The 23,961-nt window shown below is 43.9% G+C and overlaps 1 protein-coding gene across 5 annotated transcripts in view; it reads right to left on the reverse strand.

The window, feature by feature from the left end:
• PACSIN2 (protein kinase C and casein kinase substrate in neurons 2) overlaps positions 1–23,961 on the reverse strand; it is a 70,848-nt gene that overhangs the window by 4,001 nt on the left and 42,886 nt on the right. For 4 of the 5 annotated variants that reach the window (XR_012882304.1, XM_075855975.1, XM_075855977.1 and 1 more), the window contains exons 3-9: positions 17,423–17,579; positions 16,736–16,971; positions 15,486–15,641; positions 10,708–10,883; positions 8,663–8,783; positions 3,795–3,916; positions 2,738–2,845 (exon numbers count right to left, since the gene is read on the reverse strand). Coding sequence is in view for 4 of the 5 variants with exons in the window: in XM_075855975.1 (XP_075712090.1) it covers positions 2,738–2,845; positions 3,795–3,916; positions 8,663–8,783; positions 10,708–10,883; positions 15,486–15,641; positions 16,736–16,971; positions 17,423–17,579 (1,076 nt within the window). In the remaining variant the exon portion in view is untranslated. The remainder of the gene's footprint in view (positions 1–2,737; positions 2,846–3,794; positions 3,917–8,662; positions 8,784–10,707; positions 10,884–15,485; positions 15,642–16,735; positions 16,972–17,422; positions 17,580–23,961) is intronic. The other variant, XM_075855978.1, reaches the window with a different exon arrangement.

The following is a 23,961-nucleotide window of genomic DNA, read 5'->3' on the forward strand; positions in this document are numbered from 1 at the left end:
TCTTCATAGGAGAGCAAATTCGGTGCAGATTAATCCCATAATAAATCTTTATTAAGGTCGGAGCTTAATTTTTCCTATTATTAAGCTCCGAATCCCCTGCATAGACAGAACTTTATCATTTAACGGTCTTCCTGGAGCTGCCACTAGGGGGAGCTCACTGTATACAGCTGTAAAATAAACCTATATGCAGTGAGCTCCCCCTAGTGGTGGCCACAGACAGAATTTTTGCATGGTTTTGTTAAAGCAAGCAGGGGATGCAACAGAACAAGAGAGCTCCATCCTTTATAAAGAATTAGGAAATAAATTAGCGCAGAATTTTGTACGATCACTTTTAACTATAATGCAGGGGGGCAATGCAATGGATTCTGATTGGTCCATAATTTATAAGAACTAGAATATCACATAAGGCTTATGGCTACATGGGCAACACAGACACATGCAGGCATATCGCCGTGGCCCCTTTGACAAATGCGGACGCAGCAGGACAACCCATCACTGCACTTGCCTGCAACATTGCACTAAGTTTATGTTACGGTTGCAGCCGTTTTGCGGATGGTTGCGATCCAAAATATTAGGGATGAGTCTGCTGCATGATATTATGTATTCTAGCTTGTAACAAGTTTGAATTACGATGCTATAAAATAAAGACCTTTCATTGTCTCGAGCTGGTGAGACCTTGGCAGTAATGAGCAGCGATCGCCCTAATAAAACTCTGTGCAGCGGACTGTAAGGTTCGGTTCCCACAGTGCAGATTTGCTGCAGATTTAGCATGAGGTTTTTTTTTAAAGCCAAAACTAGAATTGGATCCAGGAGAGGAGACCTGTTCGGCCTTTTATAGATTTCTTCTGTTTAGGTTCAGTTCCTGGTTTTGGCTGGAAAAAAAAAAAACTGCATTGAAAATCTGCAGCAAATCTGCACTGTGGGAACCCAGCCTTAAATGTGATAATATATAAAATACCAAACTCCATTTCATAGTCGGAATAGATTGAACACATACATACAGAAGAACTGTAAGATCCTGTGGAAGTGTTTTAACAAAGAAGAAAAGTAGCGCTTGGTCTCCAATGAAGAAAAGTAGTTCTTGGTCTCCAGTGTCCCCAACATGGGATTAAAAGGTATTCTACCCCAGCAGTAACATTGCAATATAAACCTTCTTTCTATCTCGCATACTTTTTCAGTATTCTGAATGCAGCCAGTAATGTAAATAATAGAGGTTTTCATTCTGGTTGCCATGGCTACGTCCAGTTACAAGTATATATGGACACATGCAAGTTCAGTCTATACTACATATACCAATAAAGAAATAGAACATATACATGTAACGTCCAACCCCTCGGATCCTGTGCTGGTATCAGTGGGGAAGGTTCAAGGGATTTGCCATAAATGTTAAAGAGGCTCTGTCACCACATTATAAGTGCCCTGCCTCCTACATAAGGAGATCGGCGCTATAATGTAGACGACAGCAGTGCCTTTTAGTTAAAAAAAATCATCTGTTTTTACCCCTTTATTAGCGTTTTTAGATTTATGCTAATGAGTTGCTTAATGCCCAAGTGGGCGTATTTTTACTTTAGACCAAGTGGGCGTTGTACAGGGGAGTGTATGACGCTGACCAATCAGTGACCAATCAGCGTCCTGCACTCCTCTCCATTCATTTACTCAGCGCATAGGGATCCTGCTAGATCACTATGTGCTGTCTTCTACTAACACATTAACAATACTGAAGTGTTTAGACAGTGAATAGACATTCCCCGGGATGTCTATTCACAATCCATGCACTTCGTTACTGTTTCTATGGTAGTTATAGCAGAGGAAGCGTGATCTTGTTGTAACCGGTCATTTACAGCGAGATCTCGCGAGATTACGCGTCCTCTGCTGTAACTACCACAGAGTAACGAAGTGCCGGGATTGTGAATAGACATCCCGGGGAATGTCTATTCACTGTCTAAACACTTCAGTATTGTTAATGTGTTCGTATAAGACAGCGCAATAGGGATCCTGCTAGATCCTTATGTGCTGAGTAAATGAATGGAGAGGAGTGCATGATGCTGATTGGTCACTGATTGGTCAGCATCATACACTCCTCTGTACAACGCCCACTTGGTCTAAAGTAAAAACACGCCCACTTGGGCATTAAGCAGCTCATTAGCATAAATCTAAAAACGCTAATAAAGTGGTAAAAATAGTTTTTTTTAAATAAAAAGCACTGCTGTTACCTACATTATAGCGCCCATCTCCTTATGTAGGAGGCAGGGCACTTATAATGTGGTGACAGAGTCTCTTTAAAGGGTTTGAAAAACATGGCTGCTTTCTTCTTTAAACAGCGCCACACCTGTAAATAGGTTGTATCCGGTATTGGAGCCCAGCTCCAGTGAAGTGAATGAAGTAGAGCTGCAATACCACACACAACCTGTAGACAGGTATGGCGCCGTTTGCTTGCACAAGGCGATAGAATACCTGTTAAAGCCCAGAATGTGGACACGGAGCCGTCAGACAGACCCTGTACTCCCCCACGCCAGTTTCCCGTTAATAAGCATCGTTAATAGACAACAGGAAGAGAAAATGTATGTTAGTGTCCGACGCTAGAGGGAAGAGAAGGGGGAAAAAAAACACGGTTAGCGAGAGAACAAGTGGACGGAAAAGAGTTTCATGCGTTGCGCTCCGCGGCTCCTCTCTCACCGCCCCTATGGACAGACAAGTGCAGACTAGAAGAGACAACAAGGAACATCGCGTCACCAACTTTTTCGTTTTACTGTCCTCCGTCTCAATGATACTGTTCGTCTCCTCCTCGTCCTCAAACGGGTTGTTACTTGATTGTGTTGACTGTACTGACTGGACACTAAGATGGCTATGTGGGAAGAAGAGAGCAGGCACATGAAACCACCACCTATGTACTAAACGCCAATTCTATACATTATATATAGGGCACGGCTCATATCAACACTCTGGTAATGTTCTATCCATAGAAGCTACAAGCCTAGGTTACCACGGTCGCGGTAAAATTAGGACATGGTCGGATTTTTTTGTGATGGTAACAGACTGTGCGACTTACGAAAACAGGGCAGTTGGGGGGCCATTCACTGTAATGCCACAAGTTTACCTCAACCGATCAGTGATCAAACACCGATGTGGAGCCCGGTTGTCGGAGATTAGAAAAACATGGCTGCTTTCTTCTAAAAACAGCGCCACACCTGTCCATAGGTTGTGTATGGTATTGCAAGTCAGCTCCATTGACTTCAATGGATCTGTAATACCAGAGACAACCCATGGACAGGTGTGGTGCTGTTTTTAGGAGAAAGCAGCCATGTTTTTCTAATCCTGGATAACCCCTTTAAAGCCTAGCTCGGCTTGTAAAACCACTTACCTCCGAGATGTCCCCATTTTTACTGTAAAAAGAATTTCACAGGGATCAATCAAGGTGAAATTATTAAAAACATAGTTTAAAAGGGGTTTGGACACTCCCTTTTTAATAGAAGGGTCCCTCAAAAATAAGTTGATCATAGGGGTCCTGCAGCAGGGATCAGCCGTAACCTATGGGAATCCGGCAGGAGGTGTTCAATTTCCCTGCAGCGCCACCACAGGAGAACTAAAGGTATGGTCCTCCAGAGCAAAACACATCCTCCGGGTAACAAATAAGGGTGCTGAATGGAGGACTCCCCTCTATTGTCTCCAAATTCCCTAATAGTGTATTGGAAAAGGAGTTTTCTAAACCAGACAGTCCCTTGAACTTGGGTAACAGGAGTGCAACAAAGTTTTTAGAAAAAAATAGAGTGAATAAGCCGAATGAGAAGACCCACCTGCTGTGTTTATTCTGTACCGACCCTTCGCCTGCTTGACTGATCCCGGTGAGAGTGACCCCCTCGCCAGGCTTCTTCTTCTCTCTTCGACTTAGAGTGCGGTTTAAGTCAGCAGACCATTCCTACAAGGGGTTAACCAAAGCGAAGATGAGCGCCTATTGTGCAGTACACACATCCCTCCCTTAGGGGTCGCTAGTGCACAAACAATGTAATACGGAATATCTGTCGGAGCCAATAAGCCATTTTTTATTTTCTTCCTTTGAGGGGGAAAGACAATTAAATAGAACGGTACGAGCCACATGCGGGTGGGCAGGAGGATGGGAGTGATAATGCGGTAATAAACGGAGTTACAGATTATGGAAAAAAAAACAACAACAAAAACACTGGACCGTGATGAACGCCACAAGATGAAAATGGAGCGCGAAGATAACCCAACGCCAGGTCGTCATGACAACACAAAATATTACAGAGAATTCGGCCTGAAGCTTTCCGGTCGTGTTACATGCCCCATTAACGTCAGTCTAAACGCTTTCTTCTGAACGGCTCCACGTAATGAAGCAGAGCGCCAAATCTTAAAAACGTACATATGTAAATGAGAAACATTGGTGGAGATTTAGGCCACATGCACACGATGCGTATTATGTGCCGATTTGCCACGCAGATTTTCCTGAGGCAAATCCACAGCATAATATCGCACCAGCAAAGTAAGGCTGGATTCACACGAGCGTGTGAGATTTGTGCGCGCAAAAGGTCCCTAACAGCTCCGTGTGTCAGCCCCGTATGATGCGCGGCTGTGTGATTTTCGCGCAGCCGCCATCATTATAACACTGTTTATATGTTTGTCAACAGGAAAGCATGTGGTGCTTTTCTGTTTTCATTCATACTTTTTACTGCTGTTGCGCGAATCACGAGCGTCTCACGGAAGTGCGTCCGTGTGGTGCGCGTGATTTTCACGTACCCATTGACTTCAATGGGTGCGTGATGCGCGAAAAACGCAGAAATCTAGGACCGGTCGTGAGTTTTACGCAGCGGACAGTCTGCACGGCCCCATAGACAAACATAGGTCCGTGGGAGGCGCGTGAAAATCACGCGCGTTGCACGGACGTATTATACGTTCGTCTGAATAAGCCCGAAATGAGATTTCAATTAAACTCATCTACACGTAAATAGATTTGAAAAATCGCAGCACGTCCATTTATTTTGCGTTTCCGCCTCAGAATTGTATCCGCACTGGTTTTTGCATCATAATGTTAGATCCGCACCTTAAAAAAAACAAACACAAAATTAAGTGCAGATTTTACCTGCGGAAATACCGGTGACAGTTTGAGTGACCGCGTTTTTATCTCATCAAATTCCTCTACGTGTGCATGTAGAATAAGGCCCTGTTCACACAATTTTTTTGGCCGCGGCAAAAAAATGGCCGAAATTGCCTCCTATTGATTTCAATGGGAGTTGGATGAGTTTTTTCCCGCGAGCAAAAAAATAAAAAAAATGCTCGCGGGAAAATGAAGCGACGTGCCCTATCTTGAGGTGTTTTCCGCCTCAAAAACCCTATTGAAAAATCAATGGGAGACGGAAATAAATGCTTTTTTTTACCGCGATTTTGACGCGTTTATCGGCAAAAAATTATCGCGGTTATTCCCTCTGTCTATTGAAGAACTGGCTAAAGAGAAAAAGGTCTAAAAAAAACACGTAAAAAAACTACGTAAAAAAAATCGCAACAAAACACGCGTGAAAAAACGAGTGCGGTGCAAAACCAATTAAAAAAAAAAACAAAAAAAAAAAAAAACGGAGCTGATTTTTCCAGGCAGAATTTTCTGCCTGCAAAAAACTCAGTGTGAGCAAGCCCTTACAAAGTAAAATCCCCTAGAATTCCGCGCCAATCTTATTATATTTATTTATTATGTAATATTGTGTTTTAGACAATTTTTACACCTTTTCGAAAGGGTCTAGAAAAAGGGTCAGAACAGTCGTCGTAAAATGCCCCAGATTCGTTAATGGCATGCGCCATCATTTTGGCGCAAAATATTAGTGTAAAGTACGCCAGCCATGATGTGGCATAAGGAAAAATATCTAAAATGGCTAGCAAGATGCGCTAAATGTATTACACGGATTAATTTGGCGAAGTTTCTGCCTGTCTGGTCAACTTTTATCCCGTCTCCCCCATCAGGTTTCAACACTTGAGTAAATTTGTTCTTCAATTCCCCCGTTTCACGGCATTAAAAAGTCACGCCATATTTGCGCAATGAGTTGGCGGGGCTTAGTGTAAGGGGACAAGGCCACCTGCGGCAAAAAAACAAACCACCTATAATTTATGCCAGAAATTGGTGATAATTATTGCTGAAATCCATGCCAACTCGTAACTGGCGTAGATTTCAAAAGATGCAAAAAAGGTATTTGGGGTGTACGAATATGCCCCCTAATCTGCTATTACAACTGTTGACCACAGTGGGGCAGAAGTCGGGGTTGCAGAGGTCGGCCCTTGTGCCTGAGGGGCCCACACGCCATCTTGCCCTTATGAAAACAGTGGCTCTCCCTACCAATTAGGTAACCAGGGCGATCTCACTAGACTATCGCACAGAGATCTGAAATAATTACTACATAACATCAGCAGGAGGCGCCATCTCATCCATTACATTCTTATTTGTGGGTTACAAGCAATTTAAAAATTGACATTTCCTTAGCAACGTAGCAACCAATCAGAGCTCAGCTTTTATGTCTTAAACTGCTCTGGAAAAATGAAAGATGAGCTCTGATTGGTTGCCATGGGCAACAAGGACAATTTTACTGTTAGACAGAAATATTAATGAGGCCTATATCTCACGCATAGCCATAGACCGTCACTGCCCGTTGTGGAACTACAAACACCAGCACAACCTTCCAGCATCTCAGCCTCATTCAATTGAATGGAGCTGCAATACCAGACACAGTCTATGCAAAGGTGTGGCACTATTTGTGGAAAGAAGTCTTTTCTAATCCTAGGCAACTTCTTTAACCCCTTCTCGCCGCAGCCAATGGTCAATTTTACATTTTCCCCACTTTCCGCCTTCCAAAAGCCGTAACGTTCTTATTTTTGTCGTCGACATAGCTGTATGAGGGCTTGTTTTTTGCGCGTCGCGTTGTAGTTTTTAATGGCACTATACAATAAAATATATATAATAAACAGGAAATCTAAAATAAAAATTCTTTGTGGGCTGGAAAGGGGAAAAAAAAAAAAAAAACAAAAAAAAAAAAAAAAATCGCAATTCCTCGAATGGTTTTTGGGTTTAGTTTTGTACGTCGTTCACTGCGCGGTAAAAAGGACATGTTAACGTTATCCTTTGGTTCGATACGATTACAAGGATAACAAATTTAGGCCCCATGCACATGACCGTGCTCGTAATCACAGTCTGTGATTACTGCCGCGGACAGTCACGCGCATTATAAAGCATGGGAGCACGAACCGTTAAAAAAAAAAAAAAAAAAAAGGAAGTCCTATTTTTTACGGATGCTTTCAACGGCCCGGGCACCTTCCCGTAAATATACGGGAAGGTGTTCGTGAGCCATAAAAGAGAATGGATGCGTATTATGATCCGCAATTAAGGTCCGTAATTGTGGATCAAAATTACGGTAGTGCGCATGGGGCCTTAAAGTATTTTAAAGAAAAAAAAAATACTTGTTAAAAATATTTTAGGTCGCCACGTTCTGAGAGCGATATCTTTTTTTATTTCTCCGTTGATGGAGCGGTGTGAGGGCTTGCTTTTTGCAGGGTGAGCTGTAGTTTTTATTGGTACCACTGGGGGTATATGTGACTATTTGATCACATTTTATTCCATTTCCTGGGAGCGGAGGGGTTCAAAAAACAAAAATTCTGGCCTTTTTGGGCTGTCCCCACTTTCTAATGACTTGGATGCTGCAGTCGCTATTGACCACGGCACCTAAGTGGTTAGACGTCTGGGATCTAAGTTCTCTCCGATCACGACGGTTGCAGTGAGGTGTCGGTTGTGTGTTGCAGCGGACGCCCGCTGAGCATGGAGCGCGCTCGCCCTTTGAGCCCGTTCCATACTCCCCCTTTAGCGGCTGTCACGTACAGTAAAGTCGCATGTCGCGGGGGGGGGGGGGGGGTTAAATGCCTCCTCATGATTGGGAAAACAATCGTTGACAGACGGGGAATCCTCACATCCTCTGGGCGCAGTATAGACACGGGCACGCCGTGACGGACGAGGAGCTATAGGTATCAGCCAGCCTTGTAAGAGAACATATACAACATTAAATCCCGTGAACACAGACCAAAGACCCATCTGCGGGGTATAGCCTCCTTGCGCCACAATCTATACCCATGGGCGCTGTGCCCACCACCCAATGAAACAAGCATGAGACGGATTATGCGGGTGACTTGGTGCGCTGCCATGTTGCTGCAGAAACCAGATAAGACACATGTAAAACGAGCCTTTACTTACTTCGTCCTTATGTCAGGCAGGCAAGAGAGACAGGAGGAGAATTATTAACAGTGCAACAAAAAATAAAATAATAATCAATAGCTACAATCACTTCTAATTTTGATATCGATAATTAAAATTTGTTGAAATATACTCAGGTCGGAAGCCATTATTAACCCATTCATGAGCAACGTCATTACACGTGGCGCCTAGAGCGGCGGTCATGCTCGCTGGGAGGAGGGGGAGGGGGCCACCGCTCTGTCCTTGAATTCTCTGCATTGCTGAGGGATCAGCGTGACGAGGAAGGTCGGGATTCTGTAGGAATCAGCATTTTTACCCTAGAGCTTGGCGGGATTACCCACAGGAAAGTTCTAGACGTGCCCACAATATAGACAGACAATAAGTACCCCCTCCCCTCCCCCGTGACAATCCCGATGAGCAGCTTCTCACCTCGAACTGAGGCCAGTTCATGGTCATTCCGGGCCCGTGATTGTTTCTGAACCACTTCAGGTCCTCCAGGACGTCGGCCGACTTTATGGCGTACTCCAGGTCTCTGTATGTACTGGCATAACTGGGAGGGAAAGAAAAATCAATTGCATTCCCATCATTTCTCACAGCGGTCACACTTATTAGCTCTGCCGTAAGTCACATGGGGTCAATACTGGGGGGTGAGGTGCACATTTATACATATACACCCCCCCGGGAGGGTTTAATATAGAAATACATCAACAGCAGCGGACAATCAATGGGGTCTTAAGAATGCAGAGGACGATCTAAATTGGGGGATGGGGAGTCTGTTCTGCAATGAAGCTTTCTAGTCAGGTTCTTGATGGCGAAGGCAAGGTTTACACCATGTCGAGCAGTATATCTATTTCTATCCATCCGTATATATCTATTACTATATCTATGCCTTCGTATACATCATTATATTCAATAAATCCATACCCATCCATATCTATCAGTATCTCTCTCCACCCATCCATATCGATCAGTATCTCTCTCCACCCATCCATATCGATCAGTATCTCTCTCCACCCATCCATATCGATCAGTATCTCTCTCCACCCATCCATATCGATCAGTATCTCTCTCCACCCATCCATATCGATCAGTATCTCTCTCCACCCATCCATATCGATCAGTATCTCTCTCCACCCATCCATATCTATCAGTATCTCTCTCCACCCATCCATATCTATCAGTATCTCTCCATCCATCCATATCTATCAGTATCTCTCTCCACCCATCCATATCGATCAGTATCTCTCTCCATCCATCCATATCTATCAGTATCTCTCCATCCATCCATATCTATCAGTATCTCTCCATCCATCCATATCGAACAGTATCTCTCCATCCATCCATATCGAACAGTATCTCTCCATCCATCCATATCGAACAGTATCTCTCCATCCATATCTATCAGTATCTCTCCATCCATATCTAACAGTATCTCTCCATCCATATCTAACAGTATCTCTCCATCCATATCTAACAGTATCTCTCCATCCATATCTAACAGTATCTCTCCATCCATATCTAACAGTATCTCTCCATCCATATCTAACAGTATCTCTCCATCCATATCTAACAGTATTTCTCCATCCATATCTAAAAGTATCTCTCCATCCATATCTAAAAGTATCTCTCCATCCATATCTAACAGTATCTCTCCATCCATATCTAACAGTATCTCTCCATCCATATCTAACAGTATCTCTCCATCCATATCTAACAGTATCTCTCCATCCATATCTAACAGTATCTCTCCATCCATATCTAACAGTATCTCTCCATCCATATCTATCAGTAGCTCTCCATCCATATCGATCAGTAGCTCTCCATCCATATCGATCAGTAGCTCTCCATCCATATCGATCAGTAGCTCTCCATCCATATCGATCAGTAGCTCTCCATCCATATCGATCAGTAGCTCTCCATCCATATCGATCAGTAGCTCTCCATCCATATCGATCAGTATCTCTCCATCCATATCGATCAGTATCTCTCCATCCATATCGATCAGTATCTCTCCACCCATCCATATCTATCAGTAGCTCTCTCCACCCATCCATCCATATATATCAGTATCTCTCTCCATCCATCCATCCCTATCCATCAGTATCTCTCCATCCATCCATATCTATCAGTATATCAGATAAGGATGGATGGAGAGATACTGATATACTAATAGATATGGATGGAGAGAAATACTGATAGATATGGATGGAGAGATACTATCAGTATATCTCCCCACCCATCCATCCATATCTATCAGTATCTCTCCACCCACCCATATCTATCAGTATCTCTCCATCAATCCATCCATCTCTATCACTACATTCATTCATCCAAATCTATCACTATATATATCCTTCCATCCAGATCTATCCCTACCTATCCGTCCTTATATCAATCCATCCCGATCATGTTGGTTTACTCTGCACCAAGAAAGTATCAAGAAATATGGTAAACTGGATGAAATTCTCTATTACCCTTCCAGATTGGACAGATCAAGGTGCTTTTCAACATCCAGGAGCAGGTCACGGAAGAAGCGCAGCCTCTTGTCCTCAAACTGCTGGCACTGCTCAAACACTTGCTCCATGTTTTCCATGTACTGCGGGGTGGCGCTGTCCAGGTCCTTCAGAGTCTTTTCATATCGCTCTTTGGACTGAGATACAAGGGAGGAGGGTGGATTAGTCATTAAAACGTCTTCACTTTCCACGCAGAGAGTGAATATTCACCTTTTACTACCATGTCATTTGCTAAGGGGGCACCTACTACATATTGTTTTAATATGGAGTTCAATGTAAAAATAGTATGCAGTCAGCACCCCCTAGTGGTGGCTGAAGTCAGCCAGAATATCAGGATTTAACTCTGTTATCTACATGGGGATTTAGAGTTCAGTATCAGAAAAACAAAGCTTGGACTCGGATAAAAATATATTAAGAAATTAATCAGCTCAGAATTTTGGACCTATTTAGATGATAAAACTAGAGTGCCCACACCCTTAAAGGGGTTGTCCCGATTGGACAATCCCAATTTATGCACAGGGTCTCTTGACGATAAGCAGATCACCGAGCTGGGACTCCCAGCGATCAGTTGTAATCTATAGGAAAACCTGGCAGTAAGTGTTCAATTTCCCTGCAGTGCCACCACAGAGACAATTAAGTATTACATATTGTCCTTTTATTCTATGGTCTATGTAATACAGGACATGCTGGGTCCTCCAGAGCGAGAGGCCGAGAGAGGAGGATCCTGAACAGAGGACCCCCCTCTATTAAGTCAGAGTTCTCTATTAGGGTTTGTGGGAATAAATTTTCTAAACTTGACGACCCCTTTAACCCCTTTAGGACCAGGCCACTTTTGGCTTTGAATACCAGATCAATTTCTTGATCCCGGCGCTCACAACATTTTTTTGTTAGACGTCACTGTATGACACTTTTTTTTGCAGGACGAGTTGCACTTAATGTAAAAGTAACAAGAAAATGTTACCTACATAATCATTTAAAATTTATATTCATTTTTATTTTCGCAAAAACGGCGGAAAAAAACAAACTTCCGCTACAATTTTTTTTTTTTTTTTTTTACCGCACACACTGATCATCATAAGCGATGCTATAAATTTGTTGTGCAGGTTGTTACGGTCTTGACGATAACAAACGTGTATATAATTTTAGGTTTTGAGGCTTATATTTAATTAAAAAAAAATTTTAGTGCCATTTTTAATGACATTTTTTTTAATTTTTAACTATAATGTAGTAGCATAGTACACAGGCAGTGTAAGTATGCCCTAACAACGGGAAATATGGCCAGACAACCCTGGGGTCTTTCAATAGACCCTAAGCTGTCTGCCCTTAAATGGTACGTCCCCCGATCGCGTCGCAGGGAACCACTGCGATCAAAGCGGGGTCACCATCACCCCTTATTTTCCATTTGAATGCAGAATTCAAGGGGGTCATCATGGAGATTTCCGGTTTCTCTGATCTCTGCCGTTACAGCCGCAGCACCGCTCTATTACAGACACGCTGTGCCCATGAGAATAGCTTGACGTGTATGCTCGTCCTGATGCGAAAAACGTTCTGCCACTTATGACGAGCAAACAGGTCATCTGTCATCAACCAGTTAAAGGGGTTGTCCACCTTCTGACAACCGATGAACTATCGGCCAGGTCATCAGTATGTCATCGGTTCAGGGTTTCGACACCCGGCCCCCGCATTGATAAGCCGCTCCGGTGGCCTCGGATGTTGTGGTGCATAATGCTATGTACGGAGCCTGGAAGCAGTTAGCGCCGTACATCGCATAGTGGCCGTGCTGCAGAACTGCAGGTCCAATCCTATTCAATTGAATAAAAGCAGAGCTGCAGTACTGCAACTCGGCCGCTATTCCGTGGCCGGAGCCAACTGCTTCCGGCTTGTACGTCCGGTGCACAGAGACCAGCTGATCCCGCGTGTCAGACCCCCACAGATCGTGTACGGATGACCTATCCGATGGATAGGCCACCAGAAGCTGGAAAACCCCTTTAAGGGGTTTAAAGTTTGTATGTATTCAACACTACACCATTTTATTACGAATGGTTCTGCATCGAATACAATTTACATTTCAATGATGAAGATCCCTGCTTACAGTCAGTGAATAGAAACATACATTATTTACACCCAGTCTGAAAACCTCTCCTAGTGAACGGGTTTTCAGCCTCTGAATATAAAACTCACTGACAGCAAGGAGAGAACTGAAAAAAATAAAAAAATAGGATACATTACAAAATTGAAGGACATTTCATTATACGATTTCATGAACGGAATCAGAACTGAAAAACGGACACCATAGCTTTCCGTTTGCATCATTATTGATTTCAATGGTGACGGATCCGATGCAACATTGTTTAAGGGTTCCATTGTTTTGACGGAATCAATACCGTAGCCGACTGTGGTGTTCATTCCGTCAAGACGACGGAACCCTTACACAACGTTGACAAACGGAAACGAATTTGCACCGGATCCGTCACTATTGAAATCAATGCCGATGCAAACGGAAACCCATGGTTTCGGTTTGGATTCCGTTCATGGGTTCCCCTGACGGAACCCAAGAATGGAGTCCCAACGCACATGTGAACGAAGCCTAAAAGGATTTTATATCTATCCACACACAAAAAAAAAATATATAGCAAAAAGTAAAAAACAAAAAACAGGGAATTCCTTTAATTCGGATTCCAACAATCCAGAAAGTCTGATAATCCAGCACAAAAATGAAAATATTGTGGAATTTCACAGGACCAGAAGCTAGGAGGCCTGACGAGGATGAGGAATTAGATTATAAAGCAATTAACTAATTCATCATTAAGAGCCTTCCACTGATACCAGCTCAGCAAAGATTACACCCAGGAAAATCATTACCCACAAATACCTGCCGAGCCGGATCTTTGTATGAAGGGGAATGAAATGTCAGGTTATCCCACATAATCTTATAAGTGGACACATCACTGCCTCCCCACAGGACCAGCACACATCTTTCCTGAAATACTCTGTGCTGCTGAACTCAGGCTTTTTCCTTTATTAGTCGGCAACCTATCACACACAACCCTGCCTGAGCGAACATAGTCCTATGAGTGGACAGATATCTGCCTCTCACAAGATCAGCATACTACTCTCCTGAAATACTCTGTGCCGCTGAGACAAATGATTATTTCCACACGTTCTCTTCCTCACATTACGACACCGCTTCTGTCAAATGCAGCCATGTCCTTACTAACATAATCCCATAATTGGACAAGGAACTGCCTTCCCCAGGATCAGCAAACTCTTCTCCTAAAATACTCTGTTCTGCTTCTTCCGCTATCAGTCTGATCTCCCACTTGTCCCTATGCTCTTCCTTACATAATGTTACAGCCCCTTGTCTTCCAGAAAATAATAGCATGAGTGGGCAGGTCACTGCCTCCCACAAGACCAACACACTCCTCACCTGAAATACTCTGTTCTGCTTCTTCCGCTATCAGTCTGATCTCCCACTTGTCCCTATTCTCTTCCTTACATAATATTACAGCACCTTGTCTTCCAGAAAATAATAGCATGAGTGGACAGGTCACTGCCTCCCACAAGACCAATACACTCCTTTCCTGAAATACTCTGTGCAGTTAAATATTCCAATACTTTGATTTTGCTACACTTTAAAAAAAGATGGAAAAATTGTTAATTCTATTAAACCTCACAAACACCTCATGGTGAGAAGGATATCCCCTCCTCCGATGTCACATACATTATTTACTAGGAGCTCTATGAATTATTTAATGAGATCCAATAGTTTGTAGAGATGTAGATCAGGATTCTCTTGCATAAAATCAAACAGTTCACCAGCCCTTGATGACGAATAACAGGCTCCGCACTCCTGCGATGTTCACACAGGGCGGTTATCTATCCAAGAGCCCGGAGGAAATTGCGGCAGAAAAAAACGTTAAAAAAAAAACTAAATAAAAAAAGCGGATTACTTTTTCCCACCCCCCACACCGGGCGTTGTTATAGCGACGCGTTCCACTGTTCTCCATGCAGCCCGGCCTCCTATGATGACACTGCACCCCATGTGACTGCTGGAGCCTATGATTGGTTACAGCAGTCAAATGGGATGATCCAAGTCGGCCGGGCTGCACGGAGAACCGTGGAATGTTGTTTCGCCATGGCAGCACCGGGGGGAGGGAAGGGGTAGACATTGTCTTTTTTTTTTTTTTATTAAATTCAAACCAAAAGTTGTCTTTTTCCTTTTTGCGATTTTGGCGGCAGAATCGCAGCTTTTACCTATAATATTCAAGATATTCAGATACAAAATGAAAAAAATAAAAAGACGCCGCCAAGACCCACTGAGGCCACTCCCCTTTTTAAATCTCATACAACCCCTTTAGGGGCTGAGCTATAGGGGGCCCGGCTTCAGATGTAGTAGGGACCAAAGAAGCCGCTGCCTCATAAGAAACCGCCATATGATAATTGGCACATGGTTACAGATTTTTGCATTGGGGCCGGGATCTTCACGTTACGCCTCTGGCTCTAAGCACTTCATAGACCGTAGTCTCCCGATCCCAGACGATCATTGCCGTTTTGCGTTGTTCTCCTACACGTATTTCTAAGAAAAGACCACAAATGAAATGAATCCATGTCACAATGTTGTCGCTGCAGATTAGAGTGTTTGCTCAGCAGGGCGTTCCGCATGTACAGCGCAGGGATACGCCCGGAAGATATACTGAGCACACAACGGTGAAGGAGAAATGAGCAGCCGTATCCGGTACCTTCTGAGAGTCCTGCTTGCTCTTCTCCACCTTGTCTTGGAGTTTCTTCAGTTGTTCGGGATTGAGAGCAGGATCGGCTTTGCTGTTTGTCTCCCTGGAGATGGCGAGTTTCTCCTCCTTGCATGCGGCATGATAAGCCTTCTTAGACCCTTCCACCTGGACAGGATACAGACAAAGGAAAAATAAAATAGTCAAATTATATCCGGTGCCTTTTTTTTCTTTTTCCAAAAGTATCTATATAGGGATCAGAGCTCCGTTTTTTTTTTTTATGGCTTGCCTTCACACAGCCAATATTTTGGCTGTAGCTACCACTAGGGGGAGCCTACTGAAGACTGATGGATACAACTCCTAATACATAGGCAGTAAATCCTTTAGCTCCCTCTAGTGGCGACTGCAGACAACGTTAATTTTAGGACCGAAAGGAAGCAAAGTATCTGCAGCTCTGTATCAGAAAAACAGAGCTCCGACTCCTATAAAGATAAATTATGAAACCCGCCTGTCAATGCTTCTGGTACCCCTTTGAGTTGAACTTGTGGTGGATAGTGGAATTTCCCCCACTTAAAGGGGTATTCCGGTTTTAAATAATTATGGCAGGATAGGGATAACCTGTGACTCGTGTTTGCTAACTCGCCGTCGCGGCACTCCCCATAGAATTCAATAGAGAAATAAAAGGAGCACGCAGAGGGTTTCCAGTTGCCTGGAAACTCCCCCCGTGTCCAGGGCCAAAAGACACTTACATACTATGGGACTCAATTGTATTTGATTCCTTAGGATGCGGGTATAATTGATATCTCTGTCGAGGCATGGAGACCATTTGTTCCCTTCCCCGCAATTCGGCGGTTTCTTGTGACGCAGGCCGCACGATGACGTCGCCACACCGCCTGTGATTTTCCGCTGGAGCAAGTATTGTCAAAAGAGACCAGGCCTGCATCCCTGGAGGAGAGAACCGCGTGGGAATGGGGACAGGTGTGGCACTATCTACGCTGGTTTTTATGCTACCAGTATTGGTCTGCACGTGTCCACTAGCCTAGTCCATTGTATTAGAGCTCGTGATATAAAGGGCTCGGCTGGTGGATACGTGCAGACCAATACTCGTAGCGTAAAAACCAGAGGGTAGCGGGAGCGCAGCAAAAATAACTTTGTTGAAACAGTATGCATTTGGAAACCATCAAAAATCCTGCGTTTGCCCCTGAAGATGGCCGTGCGACCCTCACCATTGAAATCTATAGAAATTACAGATATTAAGGCACCTCTTTCAGCTTCTTCGCCCATGGCTTCTGTGCTTTCCTGAAGCCATCTTCAGCTTCTTTGGTCTCCTTAAAGCCTCCCATCATCTGTTTGTGGTAGGCTTCCTTCTGCCAGTTCTTCACTTTCTCAAAGTCATCATTCATCAATGCATTCTTCACCTCTAGGTGGAGTTCACTGACTTTCTCCGCTTCGCTCATCGTGGCATTCCAGGCCTTCTCCACAGTGCCGTACTGAGGCCCTAGAAAAGGTGAAGTATTATTAGACTGTCGAATGCTGGGTGATTTCAGCTCGGAGGCATTTGTAAATGCTGCTCTGGAGGATTTAACTCTGAATCTGTACAGGATAAGTAACGTATGCACACAGCGACTCCACCAGCAGAATAGTGAGTGCAGCTCTGGAGTATAATACAGGATGTAACTCAGGATCAGTAATGTAATGTATGTACACAGTGACTCCACCAGCAGAACAGTGAATGCAGCTCTGGAGTAGAATACAGGATGTAACTCAGGATCAGTACAGGAGAAGTAATGTAATGTATGTACACAGTGACTCCACCAGCCGAACAGTGAATGCAGCTCAGGAGTATAACATAGGCTGTAACTCAGGGCCAGTACACGATAAGTAGGTAGCGCATCTCCCGTATTTCCGACACGTGAATGTGTTTTAGTATGACTCCCAGATTGTCTAACCTTTCTCCACGAGCTGCTTCCACCTCTTTGCCCATTCCGTCAGCTGCTGTGCGTAACCCTTTTCGATTTTCGCCCGCTCGTGAATACAGTTCATTAAATCATTGCAGAGTCTGTGCCCATCATCTATCCTCTTGACTGCACGCTTGTAATTGCCGATCTGACAAAAATAAAAACATATATAAAAATAGAGGGGGAAAAAAACAAAAACCTAAAATAGAAAATACTTTAAAGATTTAATAACATTAGCAATTACAAGGTTAAAGGGGGTGTCCACTTTTCACTCTCTCTCCGGTGCATTTAAAGTTGGAAAACTGATTTATTTTCTACTAGTCTAGATTCAAAATCTCCTACTGTTTGGTGTATACACCTCCTATGCGGACCTATGTGTCCCCATGTTTACAGATATAAACAAACCCTGTGTGTGGTCATGTGTTACTATACCCCCTCTGTCCCGTCTTTCTGATAACCTAAATATAGAGGAAGAGGTATTTGGAAGGTAGCAACCTACCTGCCTGCCAGATCATGAGCCATTTTAATTAGAAGGTCTAGCATCTTCTGAGCCATAACACGAAGAGTCTTCAGATCAAGTAATGTGAGAAAGAATGTTAATTAATGCAGATATGAATGTCAAATATTTCAGGTAACGACTGAAAGGGCTAAGAAACCCAAGTACGAGGTGCCTGCTACACAGCAACTGCATTGAATGGGGAGGGGGTGTAATAAGACTGAAAGTCTTATAACCTTGAACAGTCTTCTAGGGACAGGAGAAGTCCTGTTCCCTCATCTTTAGTCCTTCCTTCATGCCAGGACCCAACAGGGAAAAGCAAGTCATATGGGGAGGTGTGAAATCGCTCTGCTAAACAGTAATACAAAGCAGAGCGTGTATACCTGCCTATCTTGGCTCCAACAGGACACTTTTTCATCTTTTAATAAGTTACCTTATTGTAGCCTAGATTTAGAAGGGGCGTGTAACATGAGTCTGGGAGTTATCCGGTAGCTGCAATGTTATGTTATGAGCCCCCCCCCCCAGACATCGCTCCTTCACTATTCACAGACTAAAGCGGCCCTTGCTGATTGGTGATCGGGCTTTTACAGTTTTACCGCTCTGTTCTCTTTAATGTCACACTAATAGCACCAATAGTCATAAAATACAAGGACTATTCCAGTATACTACAGCACCGGGGCCCATTAACACCTTTGTCAATACTTTATCTAGTGCAATAAAATGAGTAAAGCGATTCCGCCTGCACATTTGTACTCAATCCACTAATTAAGTCAACTGGGAAATAACTCTGCCCAGATTTTTTTTTTCCCTCTCAGTGTTTCATCTGAAATGTTCAGATTGGCAAAAACATAAGTTGCTATTAGCAACACTCAACGCAGTGGTCTGAATTCTGCCAACAGGTATTTACCCCAAGAGGGGCTTCCCTGCTGATCACCATTTACATGGTACATATAGAGATAATGGAAACAAGTTACAGAATAATCAGTAGGTCTTGCTGGCTGGTCTTTCCTTCCCCATCTTTACCCTTCCCCCCATTTTTACCCACTTTTTCTCTTTTCCCTTCTGCCTTTACCACCTTCCCTCTCTACCCCTTCCTTTCTTTATCCTTCCCCCCCCCTTCGCTTCCCCATATTTGCACCCCTTCCCTTCTTTATCCTTTCCCCCCATTCCCTTCCCCATATTTACACCCTTCCCCATCTTTATTTTTTCCCCCTTCCCCTGCCCTCTTTACCCCAATTCTTTTCCCTACCACTCTTTACACCCCCCCCCCCTTCCCTTTCCCCAGCCTTCACTTTGGCTTTACCTTGTTTTGCCTTTCCCTTTTTCTCTCTCAGATCTTTCTAGGTTTGCTCTCCCTTTAAGTGGCTGCTCCCTACTACGATAACCGTCGTCTTAGCGCACAGTGGGACATTCTTAACATTTCTGTTTCGCGGAGTTGAGAGATTGTCAAATGATAAACAGAATCGGCTGCCGGGACCAGATCCCTATAAATGGATTTATACAGAAGGACATGAATCCGGTTGGACAAGTCTCCCTCCCGCTGGTTATGTAACCGCTTATCCCTGTATAAACACTCGGCCTATAGCGAAACGTTCTGCAGGATGAACAGAAAGCTCCTCTTATATTATATTCCAGCCCCCGGTTTCACAACGGAGAAGTGTTGGTGATCGAGGACTGTGTATTATCAACCTAAAGAAATTGTAAAATAGTCCAAATTCCTGCAACATAAAGTAACGCACAAGGCGGCCGTTAACCCCGCACCTCCCGAAACTCCTCGCCGCGCTCCTTAAATAGCATGGTTTACAGATTTGAGGAATTACTCAGACGTGTCCGGTACTGCTGGATCACGTATTTATAAATAGCCGCAAAGTAGCACTGATGGTTAACAAACAAGCAAACATGATGTTCTTAAAGCGCCCCCGTCCTACCAAACAAAGACAAAAACCATATAAAAGCAGCAAAAGCAAAGCTTCTTCTCCATATATTAATCTCTCGCTCTACGAAATTTCACCATAACATAAAAACGATTTACAAATTAAGAAATGGTTATCCCTGTGTCAATCTTCTGTAGTCTACATAATGCCGAGCTGTTGGTGTACCTGAAATGATGACTAGAGGGGGTCCAGCTACCGTACGTTATGCCACCCCATAACATAATCCCGGGAGTAGGACCGGTGTGATGTTCCCTTGTGAAGGCCTCTTCATGGCTTTGTCCACGTGGTCTCCAGTCCAACGTCCAGCCATCATTGCATCCGAGACAAAAGTGTCAGTCATCGCTGAAGAGGATAGACCTCCACTCCAGCCTCCATTGCCGTCTTGCTGTGCACCATGATATCCTTTGAGACCGGCGGCATGTGGTCAATCTAACACCTGTAGCTGGACGCCTGGCTCGTTGCCCAATGTCATGCAAACGCCTTCTGATGTTTGTGTCGACACTGGTTGCTGCCCTAGGCTTGGGATGTGACGTACAATTTCACTTGCGGTACAGAATAGATCTCTACGCGCCATTCTTCCAATTAGACGATCCGTTCATGCAGAGATTCGCCTCTGCGCACCTTTTTCTGTCATTAGCATTTGTTGTTGTTCTTCCAACCTCCGGGACACGCAACGTTGAACAGTGCTGACATCTCAGCCTAGACGCGTAGCGATCGGTCGGGGTGATAAACCATGGTCTCTCAGTTCAAGGATTCTGTCTCTCTGTTTGCGACAAGTGGCGATAACTGGCACGTCGACAAACAGGAGGCATCGCACAATCATCCCACACCAAGCAATCCGATTTTTGAGGTTTCACGTGGCTAAATATCTTTGCTTTTAATCTGGCTTTTATGCCCCGCTCACATGCCACAGATTGGAACCACGTGCTTGAATATTTGATAATTTGCAGGTCTTAGCGACACCTTCTACTTCCTCGATTTGCAGAACCTTAGGTCTTGTCCTTCTTGGTGTTGCAATGTCAATGTTGAGAAGTGTGTATCAAAACAGAAGCAAAAAAAGATCTACTAAATAAGTAAATTTAAAGAGGGGCACAAACCTCCAGAACCTCATCCAATAGGGCCTGGTAAGGACTGCTGGGTGTCCTGGTGCTTTGCTTTTACCACGTGAAGTAAGGTGCCAGTCCCAGGTGCCAATGTCTACTTAGCATCTGTGGTCTTTATGATTCATGATAAAAATACCCCATGGGTACCACTAAAATCTTAGTAAAAGGGCATGCTGGGGTTTTCAAAAACATGGCACGAATGGGGAATTGAAAAAAAATTCCTATTCACTATCAAGTAAACTTGGAAAATGGCTGACGAGCACTCGTTTTCTCCAGAAATCAATGGTTAGTGGGCGGTGAAAAGGGGCAGATCTTTGTAGTATCGGACTGTAAAAGTCGAGGCTCTTAAAAGTTGGCAGTGCCACAGGCCAAGAGGTGGGTAAAAAGGGATCACAACCAAAAGGTAGAGCAAAACAAACAGTCATAGATCAGATATCCCTGGACCACAGAAAAAAGCATCCAAAACAATACAGTCATATCAAACCATTCTCAAAAAGGTACCAGCCCATCCTGACATAACGGGTTAAATTTGGTACCGTAGTCCAGCAAGGAGAGTGGTTGATTGTTTTCTAACATACATGTAAACTAGAGAAGCGCCCATAATGACCTTAAAATGTATTCTATCTATATGAAGGAGACGCAGGAGCAGAAAACTTCATGGAGGTCATCTGAAAGAACATCTACACAAAAATAAAATGGGGAAAGGTTGAAGGGCAAGGGTTTAGTTGGAAGTAGGAGCTTCAATCTGCTTGGTGTCCACTGCTGGCAGAGAATTGGAGGAGAAGGTTTCAGGTGGAGCAAGCAGCCTCCCAGCCAGAGGTCAACTTAACGGGACTCAACCATCATCATTATATTGCTGTGACGATTTGCTCCAGCTAGGACCTTTTCACAGCAGACATTTTTGGATTTTTTTTATGAACTTTTAGTGCAGAAAAAAAAAAATCATCTACCGAAGGAGGGAAGAAATCTTTTCCTTTTTGTGAATGCTGCCCTTGTAGAAGACATTGACAAAATTCCATTCACTGCGACGCGTTAAAGGGCCATTTAATGCGTAAAGCGATGAAGTGAGAAGCAGACTTCACGGAAGAAACCATAACAGATCGTATCACACAAAAGGCTCTCCTGGGCCCGACGGCATCATGTGTGCGTTTACATGAATCTCTGTAATATTTCCCTTCAGCTTCCATTGAGAAAGCAATAGGCCTCATTGACATGCAGTGCTGACAGTGCAGCCAGTCATAGTCATCCAGCGGGTGGTGGCGGAGAACAGCCTGGCCTCTGTTGGGTGGAATCTGATCGCTGCAAAGTGAATAAATTCTGTGTGACCTTACGTATTTCTGCAGCCACAGACGGAAGAAAACACTTGTCCTATTGTGACCCCGTTTTCTCTTCCATCTTCATCTACTCAATAGTAGCTAAACAACACCTTCAAATAAGTGATGGTGCTTCCATGTGCATCGGTGGCATCTAGTAAGGATGGCATATAACCTATGGGCTTATCGGATTATCAGCTGAAAAATTGCAACCATAATCAGCCATTTTGGAGGCTATGTTGAGCTATGTTTTGTCACCCAGTCACCCAAATTGTATACATGTTTACACAGACTCCTCTCCCTCCAAGCGAATTTCTCTATCCATGTCTCTCAATTTGTCAAATAGTCAACATGCACCCTGGTGTATAACAAGTCAATCTTTCTATAAGGGGTTAAGTCACTACAATGGAGGGTATAGCCTTACAAGAAAACCGCTATTGAATAGTATACGAGTAACCAAACTGCATTGGGGTTCCCGAACTCACCCATTGGTTTTAGGTCGACCATCTACACGCTAAAAATAGCTGTCGACCGAACGCTCATTTGACTGACCGCTATTCCTCCCGATCCCCGCATACACATGTACTCTGAATGGGGAGAGGGAAGCAAGCTACTACCAGACACCTCAGGCAGCAGCTTATCTCCCCGGAGAACAAAAGGATCAAATCCAACAGCACAATCCTTTGTTTTCCCCAGGATCTGTAATCGGTGTAAGTCGAGAGGCCCCCATACACATCAGATGGTTGACAGATCCTGCCGAAACCATAGGTTCAGCCCTTCTCTACCCCCCCCCCCCACCAGTGGCTCGTTAGTTGTTGCTATACTACAACTCCCAGCATGCTAGGAGTTGCAGTTTGGTAACCGCTGGGGAGCCACAGGTTGCAGACCACCGCCTTGGATTGTAGTAATACAGCTAAATTCCAGGACACGGGAAAGCTTCCTATCACTCGCTAATAAGTTCCTCTCGGGGCGGAATCCTCTATGACTCACTGTAATTGTTAGAAGTTTCCTACAGAATTTCCAGATGACTTCACGCCATGGTTTTCCTGCTAGAACAATGCAAAGAGACAAGAGAACACGGCTCAGCATTTCTAAACTAATGAACAGCAGATGCATCAAGTTGGCAATTAGACCCGAGAAAGCAGATACCGCAAGGACAATACAACTACGAGGGGCTAAGGGCCAACGCTGAAGACAGAACGTGTCTGCTTAACCATTGATAGACGAGCCACCAAGACCCTAGTAGTTCTGGCCACCAAACTCAGGAATATGTCAAAGACGTCTGAGGGCGTTAAATTCTGGAGATAATTTTTTTTTATAAAGTTTACTGAAATGAGCATTTACTTTTATTTAAAGAGGCTCTGTCACCAGATTTTGCAGCCCCTATCTGCTATTGCAGCAGATCGGCGCTGCAATGTAGATTACAGTAACGTTTTTATTTTAAAAAAACGAGCATTTTTGGCCAAGTTATGACCATTTTTTTATTTATGCAAATGAGGCTTGCAAAAGTACAACTGGGCGTGTTTACAGTAAAAGTACAACTGGGCGTGTATTATGTGCGTACATCGGGGCGTGTTTACTACTTTTACTAGCTGGGCGTTAGGAATGGGAGTGTATGATGCTGACGAATCAGCATCATCCACTTCTGTTCTTTAACGCCCAGCTTCTGGCAGTGCAGACACAG

This window comes from Rhinoderma darwinii, chromosome 3 (genome assembly GCF_050947455.1).
Source record: "Rhinoderma darwinii isolate aRhiDar2 chromosome 3, aRhiDar2.hap1, whole genome shotgun sequence".
In the NCBI taxonomy this organism is placed as follows: Eukaryota; Metazoa; Chordata; class Amphibia; order Anura; family Rhinodermatidae; genus Rhinoderma; species Rhinoderma darwinii.